General features: G+C 32.8%; 2 protein-coding genes across 2 annotated transcripts in view; both read right to left on the bottom strand.

Moving 5' to 3' along the window:
* Positions 1-4,720: 4,720 nt before the first annotated feature.
* On the bottom strand, positions 4,721-16,483 carry LOC143041924 (complement receptor type 2-like). The gene is made up of 8 exons (XM_076214069.1): positions 16,430-16,483; positions 15,947-16,123; positions 15,461-15,637; positions 14,482-14,658; positions 12,372-12,551; positions 10,253-10,435; positions 8,175-8,363; positions 4,721-7,463 (listed from the first exon to the last, which is right to left on the bottom strand). Exons 2-8 carry the CDS (start codon positions 16,041-16,043, stop codon positions 7,171-7,173), a joined length of 1,296 nt encoding a protein of 431 aa, XP_076070184.1. The 5' UTR covers positions 16,044-16,123; positions 16,430-16,483; the 3' UTR covers positions 4,721-7,170.
* Positions 16,413-18,019, bottom strand: part of LOC143043028 (uncharacterized) — a 38,900-nt gene continuing 37,293 nt past the window's right edge. The window contains exons 12-14 of the mRNA XM_076215526.1: positions 17,410-17,586; positions 16,922-17,098; positions 16,413-16,606 (exon numbers count right to left, since the gene is read on the bottom strand). Coding sequence (XP_076071641.1) covers positions 16,413-16,606; positions 16,922-17,098; positions 17,410-17,586 — 548 coding nt within the window. The remainder of the gene's footprint in view (positions 16,607-16,921; positions 17,099-17,409; positions 17,587-18,019) is intronic.

Raw genomic sequence — 18,019 nt, 5'->3', positions numbered from 1 at the left:
TATCTTGTCTTGGGGAGGGATAAATCCTACTTTGTAAAGGATCACACTGATTATTTTTTTTTTATCTGAAACTGACATTATCAGGATGCTTGATTTTTTTTATTGACAACATATTTGTTACGTTTGGAGGACGTGTTTTTCAACAGACTGTCGGCATTCAAATGTGAACCAATTGTGCCCTTCTTCTTGCCGACTTGTTTCTTTATTAATATGAGACTGACTGCATATAGGAACTTCTAAGGATGAAAAATAAGAAATTAGCAATATCCTTTAACTTTACTTTCCGCTATATAGATTATGTTCACTCACTATATAATTCAAAATTTGGTGACTATGCTGAACGCATCTATTCCATCGAACTAGAGAGAAAGGATACAACAGATACAGTTAAGTCTGCCTCATATCTTGACTTACATCAAGAAATTGACAACGAGGGTCGATTGAAAAACAAAACTTAACGACAAACGAGATGATTTCAGCTTCCCAATTTTTCCATTTCTCATGATGTAGCAACATTCATGTATTTTATTTCGTTTGAAATAGGGTTTTTCCCGTTTGCTATTTGTAGTTAATATTTACAGATGGGAACCTAGTATAACTAGTTTGGATACTGGTTTTGTAACAGTATGTACTATTTATAAGTTTGATGTTAGGTGCAGGAGGCACGAGGAAAGTTTTGGCGGTTTTTATGGGTGGGGTTTAAAGGTACTATATAAAGTTTGGGATTTAAATGTATTAGTATCGAAGGTGCTCGCAGTTACGTCGGATTGAAGTTGGTCACATAGGTATATGTGCAGTTGCTGCTATGTTTATTGTACGTACAGGCGTTGGAGGCATTAGCCGGGGAAAAAGAAACGATGCGAAAGAGGAACAATGTTATATGTCATGTGTTTATATAATGTTTCGATTGAAGAAATATGTACAATTCAGTAAAATAAAATATTGTATCGCAAGAGAAAATAAGATGTTACTGCGAGCAACTAATCCCATATCTGTGTTTGTCTATTGCCTATTGAATTAGAAATGAAATGCTTTAAATTCGGACGAGCAGGGCGAGGGAGAATTTAACAGCAGCGCCTGCATACGGAGTATATATCTCCCAATAGATATTTCCTCGCTTGTATTTCCTATCATGATTTCCTTGATAGATGGTTGCTGTTCACCAGGAAGCTATTAAACCAAGAGTTCCAAATGGTGAAGTTGAAATCATTTTACGAATGCCATCACGAGTTTGTTAATCGTTAGGAAATAACCGTTTCAAAAATGATATCAGATATCAGATATGTTTCTTACGTCGCAACTACAATCCCCTATCCTTTTCATTAATGTGACCTACCGAATTAGACTATTTACCGGGTTTTTGATAACACGAGCAACACGACGGTGCCACATGTGGAGCAGGATCTGCTTATCCTTTCAGAGCGCCTGCATGATATCATACCAGTTTTTGGTGGGGTTCGTGTTTCTTAGTCTTAAGTTTTCTTTGTTGTTTCTTGTGTACTATTATTTGTCTGTTTGTCTTTTTCATTTGTAGCCGATTAACAGTACTGTAGTTGAAGAGTTGCCACCGTCAATCGGCGATTATACGGTCAAAAATGCAGTTTTACTGGCGACGCGTAGCGGAAAAACGGAAATTTGCGATCATCAAATCGAAATTGACGATGGCAACTCTTCAACTACAGTAATGTTATTTCGATTCTAATGCATTAAAAAAAGAAATAATACGCTGGCATATAATATGTTAAGCCTTGTATCTATGAGGAATTACTTTTCAATCACTGGGTTCATGTCACTGCTGGTGGAGGTTTCCTCTCGTTAGTTTCACAAGCACAGTATTCAGCACATCTATGTTTACATGGATTATCATTGGTATGATCATACTTATAGATTACATTTTCAAAACTACGTAAGAATAGGTAACCATAGCTGTATTTCGCAAAACCTTTCGGATAGTTTTGTTTCCAATGCTTTTCAACTATGTAATTCATATTGCTTCTTAAACTTTTCGATTCGAGCATCACTGATGAGATTTTGTAGACGAACTGCGCTTACCAAGTTTTATCAATAATATTTGTGATAAGTTTGTTTACAATACCTGGATCAATTGCACTGCTGGTGGAGACATCCTCCCCGATGGCATCACTAGCCTAATAGTTAGAACTTTTGTGTTGACATGAATTATCATTGCTGTTTTTATAATAATGAATTAACTGGTGGTCCCCCCATCGAATTGATGACCATAGCTGTATTTTGCTTATAAACATATAGACGACATGAGCGCCTACACAATTCAAATCCTATAGTGGATCATGGCATGTATGACGAGTTAATTTACCGATGTGAAAGTAAAGGTAAAGGTGAATTGTGGTACGCAAATGATAATGTGAAAGTTAAGTTAATTCACTGATGTTAATGTAAAGGCAAGGTTGGTTTAACGAAGTGAACTCAAATGTTAATGTGCTAATATATATTGGTACAAATCGGTGTAATATTAATGTAAAGGTAAAGGTGGTTTATTGATATTACCGTACAGGTAGCAAAGGTGGGAGATATCAATGATACATTCAAAATTAATAGATTTAAGAGGAATCGACACAACCATGTTAAATAGCAATTACCTACTTTTATTGTAAAATAGTTCTGCCGAATTTTACTGTATGGGAAACTAGTTTTCTATGTTTTGTCTTGTGTACTATTTTTTGTCTTTTTCTTTTTTAGTCAAAGCGTTGTCAGTTTATTTTCAATCTATGAGTTTGAATGTCCCTCAAGAATCTTTCGTGTTTCCCTCGGTTTTAGTTTGTAACCAGGATTTGTTTTCTCTCAAACGATTTTTGACTTTCGAACAGCGGTATACTACTGTTGCCTTTATTTTTCGCCCCGTTTTGATAGCATGTTTAAATGCTATGTCAAAACATGTATACTATGTATTCGTCTGAGATTCTGATTCTTAAATGTATAATTGTACAATTCATTTTGCTAATAATCCAAGATATGTTTAATTTTTCTTCACAAAAGTTAAGTTGTGAATTTGGTAATAATGGTGGTTATTTCACTGATATGTTAATTTTCAGACTTTTTGTATTGACAAATTGTTGAATATGGTTCTTTCTATCATGCATTTTTCCGTTTATTTGTTTTTTACATAAATTATATAACACGGGTCGTTGTTTTTCTCGTTTATAATTTGATTTACAACTTGTCATATATCGGAGCCTTTTATAGTTTACTAGTACTATCACATATATCTACGTCAACTCTGGTTGATAGTTGTATCATTGGCATTCATTCCACTATGATCGTAATTCTATATTACCCTAATTACAATGTATACAGTTTCAAGCCATAACTTGAACCCTTTATATAAACAGGGATGTTAACATATATACTTAAAGTGTGTATATAGTCATAAGTTTTATATCCTTTACATTCATTTTGCATCAAATGTAAGGATATTATGATTTATATTAATATTCATCACACGGGAGCATCAATCAGCCTTCTCAGATGAGGATTTAACATGCAAATATACTATTGATTTAAATTAAGCTTTATTTTAAAATATAGATACACATGTAATTCGTATGACATAATCTTAGATAATGAAATAATTTCAGCTCTACATTACATAAAATCAGAAAAAAGCAAAAAAAAAAAAAAAAAACCCAACCCCAAAAAACAAACGAATACTTAGTACTTAATCTTGAATTGACAACCATTGTTTTAATAGGTCTCATATTTTCGCTTGATCAATTGTTTAAGTCCATCTTCAGTTATGACGTCAAATTTTTGTGCTCTCTCCTTATTTCGCATTTATAATGCGACAAAGGAGGCGACAATAACTGACAAAGTAACAAAGAAAGAACAAATTCTATTCGGAGATGATTGCCAAAAAAAGAGATAAAGTTTGAATTTTCAAAGTTAGGCTGCGTCTAAAGAAGAAATATTAAACCATACTTAATGCAGTGGTTTGTATATATATGACACACTAATAAGCACTAATTAAAGTAGATTTTAAACATTAAACTCAATACGAATTATAATTGTATTACGTTATTTATGATTAGTACTAGTAGTATTGGAGCAAAAAGGAAAACAAATTTTTACTGAAAACGAAGATTTCAACACTTAAAATGCAAATAAGAACGAAATGGGAACTTTGTTTAAGTTGAAAAATAGCCAATAATAATCATATTCTTACAGATTTATATAAACCAAAAAGAGTAGCCAAAATATCAACTGTGGATCATTTTTAAAACGAGAATTTCAAGAAAGTAAACTAATACAATGTTTGTATTATAGCTTGATTTTAGACAATCTAACTTACTTTTCATAAAAAAAGAAATCAAATAAACAAAAAAATATAAAAAGAAAAGAAACAAAATAGATATCATTTGTGTGTAAATATATTTATATACAATTTTACATCGTTAAAAATGCTTAATAAAACAACTTTTCACACATCATTAATGTAAAAAAAAACATATCTTTGAAAATTTTTGAGAAGCACTGTACAATACTACTGTATAATAAATAACATACTGACAACGTATAACCTTTATTCTTTTTAAAAGCATAAATCTAGAAATCTTTCATGGATCTTTGACATTAGATTATAAGCTAGATAAGAGCAGATCACTAAACGGACATACAATTTGATTAATTTTCGTTATAAAACTATGGTATAATTTGGGACATTACCATATATATATATATATATATATATATATATATATATATATATATATATATATATATATAAAACTGTAGTTTATGCAAAAGGCTTTATATGATAGATTTTGAGATTTTGGTTTTAGCTTTAGGCAAAAACATTTCTGTGTTCGTTGAACCGCCAAATCTGGATTAAAACCATAATTTGAAAAAACTAGAATGTGTCCATAGTAAACGGATTCCCAATCCGCACTATCATTTTTTATGTCCAGTGGACCGTGAAAATAGGGTAAAATCTCTAATTTAGCAACAAATTAGATCATATCTAAAACTTTAACCTGAAGAGGGACAGACGTGCGAATGGACGTACGAACGGAAGCACAGACCAGAAAACATAATGCCCATAAATGGGGCATAACAATTGAACTAAATTTCAGGTTAATGTGATCACGAAACCTTTAACCTCATGTGAGAAAGTTGAAGAGACGATTGAACGGATAGACACATGGACTGAAAACTTTCATGTCTAATATCTATCAAAGACGGAGCAGAAATATTAAAAATTGGTTTAAAAGTTAGTCTCGCATTTCAATGGGGTAGGTAGTTTCATCATTATTAATTGGCGTAACGTTTTATTGATAGAAGAAAAGACAAAAAATAAACGAAGACTAATGTCAATTTCTTATACTTGAAAAAAAAAATAGAATACAATTTGATGTGTTTATAAAAAAGAGAATGAAGATAAAAAATACTAGGGCGATACAAATGGTCATAGGTCACATTAGGTATCAATCTCCGGCGCAGATATCACATATCCGTTCCGTTCAATACTTTGTAACACTACACTCAATATGTAAGTGCAGTATTGCGGAGCATGTATGAAACGGATATGAACTCTGCGCCGGAGATTGATTAGGTATATCACAGTCGGGCAAAATAGGCAGGATGGTATACGTAGCCATAAGACTTATAGGAAGTTTTCCAAAATGTTTTGTTAATCAAAATAATTTCCAACGAATATTCTGGCACTTGAGTATTGATCCAAAACGTTTGCCTGGAAGTACATACTTACAAACTACGACCCCTTTGTGTACAGACTGGCATGGAGTGAACAGTATCGTTTTTTTTTAAACTTAATTCTTGTTATCGCACCGCGGGTAAATTGGTTAAACGCCATCACGTGGTGACCCCCTATGAGACCGTAGGGGGTTGGTAGATTTCATAGGGGGTTCATGACGCGTTAATGGTGACGTCATCTATTAATTTTGTTGTGTTTCATTGTTTATTTTTTTTCAACAAAACGCAGCAGAAAAGTCCTGCGTGCGATAAATTCGTTAAACGGTTAACTACTGACCACCTACGGATCCATAGAGGGTAAATAAAATCCATAGGAAATTCGTCCTTCGGCCTCACCCCCTATGGATTTTACTAACCCTCTATGGATCCGTAGGGGGTCAGTAGCGAACCATATAATGCATCCGTAATCTAGTATGTTATTATCTAATCGTTTTCACTGTTATAACTGCTTTAATTGTAAGAATCATCGTATCATAGATATTTAAAACAAATTCCAAATTGGAAAAATGCAAGACCCAAAACCCAAGTTCTTTTCCAATTCATATCTTTTCACCCCTAACATAAAAAAGGAAACATAAAATTGCTGGGTATGTAAGAAATTCAAGGTAGTGAAAATTTTCCATGAAAGAGTCTAAAAGACATACATTCCATTCAAGTAACACCCTGTGTTTAAAATAATCACGTATATTGAAATATTTTTTAAGATACATCGATACAATAAGAATGTGTTTAATCTCATTTAAAACAATGAGAAGAAATGCCTAACTTTTACTACTGGTTGAAAATTCAAAAGGAAACTTTCAACTGAAATGCATCAATATGTGAATTTACATCAAACATACAGATCATAAAAAAAATCTTGAGACATACACCAAATTTAAGAAATAAAAAAACTATACATCATGTCAATAAAGCTATGTACACATCTTTTTTCTGGATACTCCTTTCTCCTTAGAAGCACTGAATACTAAAATGATAAGTTAAGATATTTATATCAATACTATATAAATAGTTATTATAATATATACACATTAAAAACTTTCCGGATTTGTGACAATATTTTACAATTTATCATAAAAACTGCCCTCTTCAACCATCACTATCCCTTAGCATCAATGGTCTCTTATGACATTTTTGATTTACAGTCAAACATGTACATACAGCAAAAAAAGCAACATTATAAAAAGGTCTGATAAATAAAAAATTGTGAAATACCAAAATACCAAAATATATTGAACAATACAACAGATCACAGCAACCTCCAACAATTTAAATCTTTCCAAAAACGACGAGTAAACATACATATTCTAAGAACTGTATTCAGATATGATTGCTTTTATTTTGATGTCATTAATCAATTAAGTATACTTGTGAAAACTATATTCATCAATTTTTCTCTTCAAATATTTGATGGTCATTAGTATTCTATTGTCCACTTGCTCTTCTTAAGTAATTCTGAATATATATCTTCAATGATAAAAGATCAGCCAGTACAATTGCTCCTAGTACAACACTAAGCATCACAATACCAACAGCGCCTATATTCCTTGCCTCTGGTCTCTCATCAGTTGCGCTGTTCTTTCTTCTAAAGCTCACTGCTGTAGCTTTCTTGTCCACCGCTATTTCCTTTTTCGTTTCGTCTGCAATTTCTTTGTATGTCTCTTTCGTTACATTGTCATGTCGTGGATTACCACGTCTTCGACAAGGACACTTACAAGCTGAAACAAACAAAATGAAATATTCCCTCAGATCTGATCCAATGAATCAAATTTATCTGTATCCAATTTATGAAACAAAACTCCATTTTTTCCCCTCACTTTTCGAATGTACAATAAAACTAACAGTTTATACTTTTGGTATCCTCAGAGTTTAATTGTATTTGATTTCATCATGATACTAGTTTGAACGCAAATTAAGGTTGTACCCAACACTTTAACTAAAATTAATTTGGCTCGTTTAATTTTCATAAAATTTTGACAAAATCTTTACTTTGACTCTTTGACAAAAATGTAAAAAAATCAAAAAATTTGAACCAACTGTTTTATCCAAAAAATTACACACTGGTTTATAGCAGTTTGACAAACACTTATTTTGATCATTGAGAAGCTTAATATTCCCTTCACAACACAACGTAATTAAAACGTTTAGCTGATTTTACAGAGTTATCTCCCTGTAGTGTTAGGTAACACCTTAATAGACACTTGATGAGCTATATGTTCAAAAGAGACAAATGTCTATTTATGTTTATTTATTCCTCTTCTGACAAACATATTACGATTTAATTGGCTAAGAACAAACCCGCATTGTATAGCAAATTGCCACTGATATTGGCCATATAAAAAAGTTCATACACTAATGCGGTTTTTCATGTACCGATTATAATTTCCATTTACTTCTTTTAAGTCAGTGCAAACTAAAAAAATGCATACTTTTGCATGAAATGTTTACATTATTCCATGAGGAGTTTTTCAGGCACTCGATACGCCCATCTCCATATAAGGTGTAGAACAGTCTACATCTAAAATCGTAAGTTACTCCATAGGCTCTTGAAGATTCATCTGTGAAACCTCTCACCATGGCAAGGGGAATAGAAAAGAAAGTTCGAGGATCAGGACAATCTAAACAAAACAAATGCACAAAGGATAAACATGAATGTATTTTCTGACATGATACACACAAATTCAGATTTCTTACTCTTATGTTCAAACCTCTATGTATTTTCAGTGTTCCATATGTATGCCTGTATGCAGTCAGGATACTTGACCCCCAGTTTTTAGTTGGGTTCGTCTTTAGTTTTTGATGTTGTTTTTTGTGTATTATTATTTGTCTGTTTGTCTTTTTCATTTGCAGCCATGCAGTTGTCAGTTTATTTTCGATTTATGAGTTTGACTGTTTCCCTGGTATCTTTCGCCCCTCTTTTTTGGACTCAAACTCGTTTTTAAAACCAATCAGTGAATATCTAAACGGTGTAAAGCAATGTTCAAGGGGATAATACTCTTAATGTATAACGTGAAGGGGTAAGTCGTTCGGAATAATCAAAAGCTTTAACTTTTACACGATATTTTATTTCTGCTAGTTGTTTATAATTTTTGCCACCAGAACATAACGTGAAACATTTTACAGTATAATCGACATGTTACGTAAAAAGATAAAAGAGGGTCCCGGATGATATAAAATCTGAAAGTATTAGAATATTATTTTCAAATGAAAAAAACATTTTTAACTAATTGTTCATTCATGCAGCATAAAACCAGGTTTAAAATGCCTGTACTAAGTCAGTAATATGACAGTTATCCATTCGTTTGGTGTGTCTTTGATTTTGCCATTTGATTAGGGACTTTTTGTTTTTAATTTTCCTCGGATTTCGTTAATTTTGTAATTCTACTTTTCATTTATTTCCGTTGGTATCAGTTTGCGTTGATCGAGGAAAACTTGTACTTTCGTGGATATTTGATGTCGTGATTTTGTCAATCATTACATGCAATGCTTATAGAAAAATATATACTGCTTAGAACATTTGAAATCGTGATTCAACTTTACCTACGATACCCACGATAATTGGTATCCAACGAATAGGAATGAATCTACAGTATAATATTTTGTAATGAAGAGCATTTTAATGTCCGAAATATATATAGATATATTAAGCAACATCTAGATAGTCATGTTATAAAAAGATAACGTTTTCTATCAAAATACGAGTCTTACTTAGTAACGTGTTTCTTAATTACATTTCGTTCATTTAGATTATTTTTATTGCAATGCGCCTACTGGACTGCAGTCATGATTCACATTACGATACATTCCACGTTTTTTTTCTCTTTTCGTTTTTCTTTCAATGGAAACATTTGTTTTAAATTGATGCTATCAGCAGAAGCATTGACACTATATTTGTAAACAGGAGTTCATATTTTTTTTTTATTTAAGAAAGGAATGTCTTCTGTTTCTCAAATAAATAATTGCATTCTTATATTCTTAGTGATTCTATATTACAAAAAAGACCCTTTAAAAAAATCACTTTTAATCATGACATTGTTTAAATAAATTTTTCTTCCCAGGTTCTAAAATTATAAAGGTGTTATGCATGCTTTAAGTTCAGTTGTACATATTTCAATGATATTACGTTCTTTTTAGGATAAGCATTCTCAACCAAAAAGGTTGGTAACTAAAACATATTGATATATTTAAAAAAAAAAACCAAAGGATTTACGAAAAAAAAGAAACACATGTGATTTTGGGAACATTAACTTCCCTTTTTCAAATTTTAAAAAATAAAAACAATAAACTCAGCAATTCTAAAATGACTTTTTTGTGTTTGTATTCAATATTTGAAAATGTTTCATAGAAAAGTTTGCAATTTTACTTTTTTTTCAGAGCACAATTTTCGTCATTGCTGAAATTCTATTTTCGTTGTTCGCGCAATATTGCTAATATTGAACTCAGTTTCAGAACAAAATTTTAGAAATAATAATGTTTTGGAACATACCTAGTAAATATATGTTTTTACCTTTTATGCATGATATATTACGTGTCCATTGTTTATTGTCTAGACATGTCATCTTTCCAATACCAAGTTTTGTTGAATGTCTTTTACATTTCATTATAATTGTCATATCGGGAAGGAATGGTGTTCCTTCTTTGTAATCCTCAATGTATGAGTGTTCTGTTGACAGCCTTGGATCATTACATCCTATGTAAGAAAAGAAACAATCTGATAATTAAATGGCAAATTATCGAATTGGTTTAGGCAATGAGAAATTTTTATTAAGGTGGGGGGGGGGGGGGGGGGGGGGGTCGGAGAGGTCTTAATCCCGAGCCTAAAAACATAAAATCCCAAGGTCCCGAATTTAAAGAAATTTAAATCCTAACATCCCAAAATCCGAAAAAAAATTCCAGGATCCCGAAAAGATCAATCCCGAAATCCCGCGCTTAAAAACACCCGATCCTGACGTCTCGAAAAAGGTCCTGCCCCCTCTTAATAGTACTTGTTTAAAGATGTGAATACTTTTGCAAGTTGTAAATCTACATTTGGATTTGTTTGTGAAGATTGCTTTCCCCAAGTATGGTATTGAAAAATTGAAAATGAGCATAGTGTATTAGTTTGAAACCATTAGTATTAGGGATGTAATGAAACATCATCAACAATCATTTATACAGATTTTACCCAAACATTACCCTTCTGAAACACCTAAAATAATCCCAACTCTTTGGTAGGGTTATCTTGCTCAGTCTTTAGATTTCTTTGTGTACTATTTGTTTTCGATTTGTGCGTTGAATGTTCCTCTGGTATCTTTTGTCTTTCTTGTAATTTTGTAGCGACAATGTAAATCTTCAAACTTCAAATCCTCGACCTAAATGAACTATATTAAATATATGAGGTCAATCAAAACTAGAAGGCGGAGAAAAAAAGACAAATGCTGACCAAAAAGAACAAGAATGAACAACAAAACAACAATCCACAACTATTACATTGTAAACTAAAACTTTATCATTACGTTCTAGACAAAAATATGGTATGCTCACGGATACCTCGAAAAGGCCACCATTGCCTAATGTGTAAGCGACATTCGTCGTGTTTACCCTGTTCGAATCTGTTGATACATATTCGGAGGAAAGACAGTAATAAATAGAAACAAAAAGCACATCATTAAAATACAAAACACTAACGGAAAACAAAAAAAAAATAAAGGCAACAGTAGTATACCGCTGTTCAAAACTCGTAAATCTATGGACAAAAAAACAAAATCGGGGTAGCAAACTAAAACTGAGGGAAACGCATTAAATATAAGAGAACAACGACACAACATTAAAATGTAACACACACAGCAACGGACTAAGCATTAGACAAAATCCGATGAGAATAACAAATATAACATCAAAACCAAATACATGAATTTGGGATAGAAAAGTACCGTGACACGTCTTATAGTAATGTGAATTCACACTCAAATATAGGAGAAAACAAACGACACAACGGAAACACAGCGATAAAATGTTACACACACAGAAACGAACTATGAGATAACAATGGCCATTTTCCTGACTTGGTACAGGACATTTCTAAAGAAAAACATGGTGGGTTGAACCTGGTTTTGTGGCATGCCAAACCTCGCACTTTAATGGCATTGTTAAATATAACATTAAAATGACAACATAATATTACAGGACTACAATACAAATAAATAGGAGAACGTATTAGGCAAAGAAACACACGAATAATAGATAACAAAAGGCATCAGGTTTAAAATTCAATACGTCAAAACACGCCTCGTCCACACAAGACTTACCAGTGACGCCCAGATATAAAAGTTCGAAAGTCAAAAAAAGGCGACAAAGTTGTACAGCTCTGAGGATCAAATGTTGAAAAAGGTTGTGCCAAATACGACTTGGGTTTTCTGCTTGTGATAAGAACTCCTACACGAACTCCTTTAAATATCAAAAGTGAACTTTGGTGTTCCAGAGAGGAAACATATTGCTATAACCAATTGTGTTGCACAGCTAGTAATCGCAGTGGTCTTTTCTCATCGTAATATCGCAGCTTATTGTCGATTAAATTGATCGATGTCTACAGGTGTAAATATGTTTTATACATAAAATATGTTCTACCTACCTGCACGAGTTCTTACCTTCAACGCATGAAAATTTAGGAGAAGTCCAAGTTGAATCATCCAAACAGGTCATCGATGCATTTCCTTTAACAGAATATCCGTCCGTGCAAATCATTTTGTGAGATGAACCGTGTTCTCTTGGCTTTAAAGGGTCATGCAAAGCAGAGTATTTGACAAATGCTGATGGATCATCACAACCTAAGCGAATAACAAGTTTTTTAATGTTGTTTTAATATACATTCTTACATTCTTAGTAGTGATATAGTTTTTACTTTGGGATAACTTAAATAATTGAAAATTATAGACGGAGGTCAAGATTTCATTTTCAATAAGTAGTTAAAGACCACATGCATGTTTTATGATTTATACATAGACATTGTACTAAACCTCATAACAGATATGGAGGAACACAACACTTACCCTTTTGTAAACTGTACACATCAAATCGAAGGAACATTCTTTTACAAAGTAGTTGCGGGAATGTCCAGTCTATTTAGCTTAGAAACAATGTTTTCAAAAACTCAAAATAAAGACATGACACTTTTAATGCTGCTTTATGTATTCACCTGATGGTTTCAAACCTGTTAAACCCCAATTAAGACGACTCATTGCTCATATATTGCTCTTTACTTGTTACATATTGTTAGTTCAAATGTGGCCTAAAAAGGTTATTTTACAGACATTGGATGTACGTCGACAATTTTATCATATTGCAACATACTAGATGCATAAATTCTAATTTATGAAAGTATCGAACGTATTTTGTATTTGTATTGAGCGATAAGACATTATTCAAAGTCAATTATCTCGCGTTTGCTTTGATATGTCAATGCGATTGCTTATTTTTATTGTCTTTTATTGTATTTTCTAATCGATTTCCGAGATTTGACTAAGATGAGAATCAGAAAACTATTGTTGCCATAAATTACTTCAAATCGTGATTAGATAATCTTTCCATAAAAATGTAAAACCCCCAAAATACTGAACTCTGCTAGCTAAACCTCTCACAAGATATGATAATGATGATGAACAAGCAGTATTTATAAACTATCGACGGTTTAAAGAAAAAAAAGGTGTTTCTCGGCTGTAATTTTAATAAAGGGCGTCATCCCTGAGATGAGATGTGGGCTGAGAAACATCATTGAACTTGAAAGACAATTGATAATCTGTTTATTGCTATTGTGCCTATATATGAAATCGTTACTGTTCACTTTGACAACGGCAAGTGCACCCTTAATTTCTAGTTATAATACATCCCAAGCAAGTAGCAAGATATAAAAAATTTCAAAACAACAAACCTAAATAGCGATAAGTAAGCAATATAAAAAAATTAGATCAGGACAAATTGTAAGTACTTAAATTACATAACCAGTACCAACATACGCAATTCGACAATTAATGTCTGTAGAGTTATCCTCGATGCCAAAATATTTGAAAATCTATACCATAATACAAACATTGAAGAACGGACCAAACAAAGAAACGATCTAATTTGGAAACCAAATAAGACAAGAAATTAGCGCTTCGCATAAATAAGAGATAATCATTATTTTAAAATATTTCCCTTCATTTTCCCTGCACTACTTAAGGATGTTCGCTTGTCATGTTCTTGAATTTTTGTCAGATTTTCGGAATCCTCTGCTTTTATCCATATGGTTGCCTTACAAAACTTTGCCCATTGACCCCCATTTTTCTCTTTATAAATCTTTTATATGTGTAATTATAAGTCATCTGTACAAGTCTTATAAAATCTTTGTTATTTCTAATAGTTTTTTGAGAGCTAAGTTAATCTTGTCAATAATGAAGAGCTCTATGAAAAATCAAGACAGAATATTTTCACGCTATAATTTCACCAGTTCATATTTCGAAACAAGCACATTAACCTATATATTTGTTTTGCTCTTTTGGTTCCTTTATTAATCTCCTTTTAATATATACTAGTGTTATGAAAAGCTTGTTATTTTGAAACTGAGTAGAAAACCTCCTTTATACCAACATCATGAAAACAGTTAACAGAAAACACATTTTTACAGAACATAATGTTTGGCTTGCTCGAGTTAAAAAAGCATTCAATATATTTTCCCCTCAATACATTAGCGTAATATTTCTTTTTATAATAAAGTGGAACCTTCTTTGCAAGAGAATGCATTCTGTGTCCATGTTGAATTTTCATGACATTTTAAAGTCTTTTCACCAATCAATGCGAATCCCTCTTGACAGTCCATTTCAATTGTACTATTAACAGCCCATGAAGAATTGACAAGGATGGCTGAGTTGTTGTAGTCATCTCTAGGGTCGCCACAGTCTAAAAGTAGAAATTAGAAAAGTGATAAAGTATTCACAGATATCCCTGTCCGCATCAACTGAGAGATCATGATTTTACTTCTGTAGTAGTATAATGTGATATATTTATCTTTTCCATATTCACTAAAACGTTCCAATTTTAATATCTAATGAAACAGTGGGGTGCAATCATGACCATAGAAACATAAAATCGAGAATGGAAATGGGGAATGTGTCAAAGAGACAACAACCCGACCATAGAGGCTGAATAACATCATTCAGTTTGAAATATAATTGATAATTTGTTTATTGCTATTGTGCGTATGACGCCTTACTGTTTACTTTGACAACGGCAATTGCGCCTATAATTTCTAGCGATAATTTTTCACCTCAATCAAGTAGCAAGATAAAAAAAAAATAACCAAAATAGCGATAAGTTAGCAATATAAAAATATCGATTAAAAGATAGAGTTGTTGTGATATATTACTACCCATATGCATCATGACATATTGTATGTACTGAAATAACATAACCAATTGTACTGCAACAGAATGCCTATTTCGACAATAAATATCTCTATAAAAGTGATGCTCGAGGCCAAGAATGCTTTGCATGAAGAAGATATACAAGTTATCAATATTGTAAAATATTGACCCATGATTTTCACTGTACTACTTAATTTCAAACATCATCAACACAGTTAACAGAAAACACATCTTTTGTACTAAACATACTGTTTGGCTTGCGTCAGTTTAAAAGAAAATTCAATATATTCTTTTCGAAACACATTAAAGTAGGATTTTTGTATGTAATAAAGTGTAACCTTCTTTGCAAAAGAATGCATTCTGTGTCCATGTTGAATTTTCATGACATTTTAAAGTCTTTTCACCAATCAATGCGAATCCCTCTTGACAGTCCATTTCAATTGTACTATTAACAGCCCATGAAGAATTGACAAGGATGGCTGAGTTGGTGTAGTCATCGCTAGGGTCGCCACAGTCTGTAAGTAGAAATTAGAAAAGTGTTAAGTACGGTGGCGGATCCAGAACTTTTCATAGGGGGGGGGGGGGGCGCTGACTGACCTAAGGGTTCCTTTATTAATCTCCTTTTAATATATACTAGTGTTATGAAAAGCTTGTTATTTTGAAACTGAGTAGAAAACCTCCTTTATACCAACATCATGAAAACAGTTAACAGAAAACACATTTTTACAGAACATAATGTTTGGCTTGCTCGAGTTAAAAAAGCATTCAATATATTTTCCCCTCAATACATTAGCGTAATATTTCTTTTTATAATAAAGTGGAACCTTCTTTGCAAAAGAATGCATTCTGTGTCCATGTTGAATTTTCATGACATTTTAAAGTCTTTTCACCAATCAATGCGAATCCCTCTTGACAGTCCATTTCAATTGTACTATTAACAGCCCATGAAGAATTGACAAGGATGGCTGAGTTGGTGTAGTCATCGCTAGGGTCGCCACAGTCTGTAAGTAGAAATTAGAAAAGTGTTAAGTACGGTGGCGGATCCAGAACTTTTCATAGGGGGGGGGGGCGCTGACTGACCTAAGGGTTCCTTTATTAATCTCCTTTTAATATATACTAGTGTTATGAAAAGCTTGTTATTTTGAAACTGAGTAGAAAACCTCCTTTATACCAACATCATGAAAACAGTTAACAGAAAACACATTTTTACAGAACATAATGTTTGGCTTGCTCGAGTTAAAAAAGCATTCAATATATTTTCCCCTCAATACATTAGCGTAATATTTCTTTTTATAATAAAGTGGAACCTTCTTTGCAAAAGAATGCATTCTGTGTCCATGTTGAATTTTCATGACATTTTAAAGTCTTTCCACCAATCAATGCGAATCCCTCTTGACAGTCCATTTCAATTGTACTATTAACAGCCCATGAAGAATTGACAAGGATGGCTGAGTTGGTGTAGTCATCGCTAGGGTCGCCACAGTCTGTAAGTAGAAATTAGAAAAGTGTTAAGTACGGTGGCGGATCCAGAACTTTTCATAGGGGGGGGGGGGGGGGGGGGCGCTGACTGACCTAAGGGTTCCTTTATTAATCTCCTTTTAATATATACTAGTGTTATGAAAAGCTTGTTATTTTGAAACTGAGTAGAAAACCTCCTTTATACCAACATCATGAAAACAGTTAACAGAAAACACATTTTTACAGAACATAATGTTTGGCTTGCTCGAGTTAAAAAAGCATTCAATATATTTTCCCCTCAATACATTAGCGTAATATTTCTTTTTATAATAAAGTGGAACCTTCTTTGCAAAAGAATGCATTCTGTGTCCATGTTGAATTTTCATGACATTTTAAAGTCTTTTCACCAATCAATGCGAATCCCTCTTGACAGTCCATTTCAATTGTACTATTAACAGCCCATGAAGAATTGACAAGGATGGCTGAGTTGGTGTAGTCATCGCTAGGGTCGCCACAGTCTGTAAGTAGAAATTAGAAAAGTGTTAAGTACGGTGGCGGATCCAGAACTTTTCATAGGGGGGGGGGGGGGGGCGCTGACTGACCTAAGGGTTCCTTTATTAATCTCCTTTTAATATATACTAGTGTTATGAAAAGCTTGTTATTTTGAAACTGAGTAGAAAACCTCCTTTATACCAACATCATGAAAACAGTTAACAGAAAACACATTTTTACAGAACATAATGTTTGGCTTGCTCGAGTTAAAAAAGCATTCAATATATTTTCCCCTCAATACATTAGCGTAATATTTCTTTTTATAATAAAGTGGAACCTTCTTTGCAAAAGAATGCATTCTGTGTCCATGTTGAATTTTCATGACATTTTAAAGTCTTTTCACCAATCAATGCGAATCCCTCTTGACAGTCCATTTCAATTGTACTATTAACAGCCCATGAAGAATTGACAAGGATGGCTGAGTTGGTGTAGTCATCGCTAGGGTCGCCACAGTCTGTAAGTAGAAATTAGAAAAGTGTTAAGTACGGTGGCGGATCCAGAACTTTTCATAGGGGAGGGGGGGGCGCTGACTGACCTAAGGGGGTCCTATCCAGTCAAACTTCATTTATTCCCTATATAATCGACCAAATTTTTCCGAAAGGGGGGCAATCAACGTCTACAGCAACTAAGAGATTATGATATTATTTCTGTAGTAGTATAATGCGACTTGTTAATAATTATCAATATACACTCAATCATTTCTTTGCTGCCATTTAGTATCTAATGAAAGCAGTGGAGTGCAATCATGACCATAGAACCATGCATAACATGAAAGAAAAACCTGACGAAAAAGAAGGGTTTTACGGAAAAGTGAATAAAGGGATAAAAATAGTTATAACAAAAAGAATAACCAATTTAAATACAAAAATGAGGTGCTAAAATGTAAA

Source organism: Mytilus galloprovincialis, chromosome 8 (assembly GCF_965363235.1).
Source record: "Mytilus galloprovincialis chromosome 8, xbMytGall1.hap1.1, whole genome shotgun sequence".
Classification (NCBI taxonomy): domain Eukaryota; kingdom Metazoa; phylum Mollusca; class Bivalvia; order Mytilida; family Mytilidae; genus Mytilus; species Mytilus galloprovincialis.
This window is presented reverse-complemented; position numbering and strand designations above follow the sequence as displayed.